The following is a 2,799-nucleotide window of genomic DNA, read 5'->3' on the forward strand; positions in this document are numbered from 1 at the left end:
GATTAGACATGTTTTTTTTATTATTGTATTTAGTGATTATCTCAATTTCGGCTAAAAGAATTGACAAAATCCTAAACACTGTGCCTTTAAAGGACACATTCAGTCATACAGTGTGYCATTCATGGTTCCTCAGATCTTATCTCAGTTGAGTCAATCACTCCATCTTATARTAACTAATTGTGTGTTGTAACAGTGACCAAAATGACTACCAYTCCATCATTTATCAAGTTGATCCCATTAAAAAGCTAGTTGATGTGCATCCCTTTAAGCCTTAAAGGAATTAAGGAATGCAAGGCCTTTATCACATGAACTTCTGTGCAATTTATAGTTTGCTGGGAATTTTTTTTTCCCCACAGGGCCCCGCGTTGCTAATTTTGAAGCAAGTTATTTTAGGTCAGTTTTTTACAGATGTTGCAGATATTTTTCTGTGTTCAGTGCTGAAAATCATTTCCTGCCAGTTGCTTCATCAAACACTTGTGTTAAACTGGGGCTAAGGTCAAATCATCTTCACGCACGATATGATGGTAAAATGGAGGTGCCCATCAAAGAACGGAGCTGCGTTTTCCTGTCGGGTGACATCGACCTCGTTACTTCGTGCTGAGTGCAGGTCTCACAGAAGAGGAAGTTGGTGCTCGGCGAAGGCATRAAAGCGAGGCCTGCTGGCTTTCGATGGCGCTTTCTTCACACTTCACTGTTATTTGGAAGATAACATTGCAAGAGATCAGATTATATGCCTAATCTCAGATTTATCACAAGAAACATGTTGAGGCACGACATTAAAGAGCAAGAAAAACATACAGCTAGAAGGCAGTGTTTGAGTCAAAACTCTGACTTTGTCTGAGGTCAGTGTWTTTTTTTTYCYTTTTTTTGAKGAGCAGGGATTCCACAATTTGTTCCTATGACTCATGTTTTCAAAACAACATCTGGTTTTAGTTAGTGTTCTGCTTTACATGGCAAGACTTTCCTTTATGGACGTTCTGTTAAATGATTTGTGAAAACAAAGCTAGGCCACAYCGCAGTTATACAGTTGCGCTAACAGTATTTTACACATTTATTCTTTTTGCCGCTTGCTGGTGTCGATGCGGTCAGTGTTGCTGTATTATATGCTGAGCGTTTGAGAAGATGTAGGAGTCTCTGCCCTACTTTTCGTCTTTTTCCAAGTAGTTAATAAAATGAGATGAATGGGAAATCTTGACCAGAGGTTAAAAAGTACCAGCAAGAGCAAATATGAGCAGTGATTTGTGCTGCTTCAGTGAACCGAGGCAGAACAGGAACAATGTCCAGGTCACAAGGACACAATCAAAGCACAGATACAAAGAATTTGTAAAGACAGCAGCGCCCTGATGGTAAATAGTATTAAACTGCAAAAACTGTCCATCTAACCAAATTTTAAAACCTTATATCAGCCAAAAAGTATTTTTGATCGTGTTTTGAGACTGATTTACTAAACAAAAACTGATTGTGTAAGAATAATAATCTTGTGTTCAGAATATGTGAGATTATTTGTCTTGTTTGCCTGAAAATTTGACTCAAAATCAGTCAAAAATTTCTGCCAACGGAGTACGCAAATTTTACTCGGTAAGATTCTTGAAATAAGAAAAAAAATGTGTCAAATCAAGTATTTCAAGAATCTTACCAAGTAAAATCCACTGGCAGGAATTTTTGACTTAATTTGAGTCAAATTTTCAGACTAACAAGACAAATAATCTTACACATTCTGAAAACAAGATGATTATTCTTACACAATCAGTTCTTGTTTAGTAAATCAGTCTCAAAACAAGATCAAAAAAGATTTTTTTTTTGACTGGATATAAGGTTTTTAATCTTGGTTAGATAGAAAAAATAACCGGAGCAACAAAAAACACAATGTTTCGTAACATTTAAACACATTTATTAAGCATTAATAACTAACAGATGTGTCCACTTCTGTTTCCATATAACAGGATGCAATTAATTCACAATGCAGTTCCTCCTTCTTTAGGGCAAATCTATTTCTATTCTAATCATATTTTTACCCCTTTTTTTGTACTTTCAGTGTACCCTGAAGAGTTTTTACCCACGTATGAGTCTATAAACGAAAAAACAATATTAACCAAAGTGCAACAGGTGAGTGTAATCTGTATGTATTGCTTGTATGCTAACACGGTTCCAGTTATTTTTATGAACATACCCCTTACCTGCTGCAGTCATGCCCAGCTGTGTCACAAATCCTGATAAGTGGCTAGTGGGAGGGAGGGAGGAAGACGAAGGGCGGGTATCCCATTGTTTGTTGACTCTTCCCGTTTCCTTTTAATAATCTGCATCCCAAATGAAATCAGCCCGCCTCGGCCAGAGTTTTAAGAATAGCTCCGTCTGTAAACTGGAGWTTTTGGTTCTGTTAGCATGTACAACATTATGGAGGAAGAGGTGTACGAGTATCACGCTGCGGACTTACCCGATGGGCTATGTTTCTGCCCTCAGGTCGAGTATAATAACAGACCCGATTCGTTATTCTTCAACGACGGCCAGCGGAGGATCGATTACATCCTGGTGTACGAAGATGAGGACAAGCAGGCGTTTGACAAGAGGCATGTGTTCCAAAGGCGAAAGGTGAAGTGTTGATTGAATTTATTTTACAATCAGATATTATTTAACGTGTTAGATCAGTAGATTATTGTCCTATTCTAAATTTGTTTAATTATGAGAATAAATACAGTATATACATCCTAATAATTATTATTTGAGAGATTAGGATTTTATATCTCACATCTGTCTTTATTAAAATTATTTTATCTTGTGACAGAGATTTTACCGCTTTTA

At 37.0% G+C, this 2,799-nt stretch overlaps 1 protein-coding gene across 1 annotated transcript in view; it reads left to right on the forward strand.

The window, feature by feature from the left end:
- Window positions 1–2,799, forward strand: part of ano6 (anoctamin 6) — a 16,041-nt gene that overhangs the window by 2,190 nt on the left and 11,052 nt on the right. Inside the window, exons 2-3 of the mRNA XM_014014486.1 lie at window positions 2,036–2,106; window positions 2,461–2,589. Of these exons, the coding sequence (XP_013869940.1) occupies window positions 2,036–2,106; window positions 2,461–2,589 (200 nt within the window). The remainder of the gene's footprint in view (window positions 1–2,035; window positions 2,107–2,460; window positions 2,590–2,799) is intronic.

This window comes from Austrofundulus limnaeus, unplaced genomic scaffold, assembly GCF_001266775.1.
Source record: "Austrofundulus limnaeus strain Quisiro unplaced genomic scaffold, Austrofundulus_limnaeus-1.0 Scaffold115, whole genome shotgun sequence".
NCBI classification, from domain to species: Eukaryota; Metazoa; Chordata; class Actinopteri; order Cyprinodontiformes; family Rivulidae; genus Austrofundulus; species Austrofundulus limnaeus.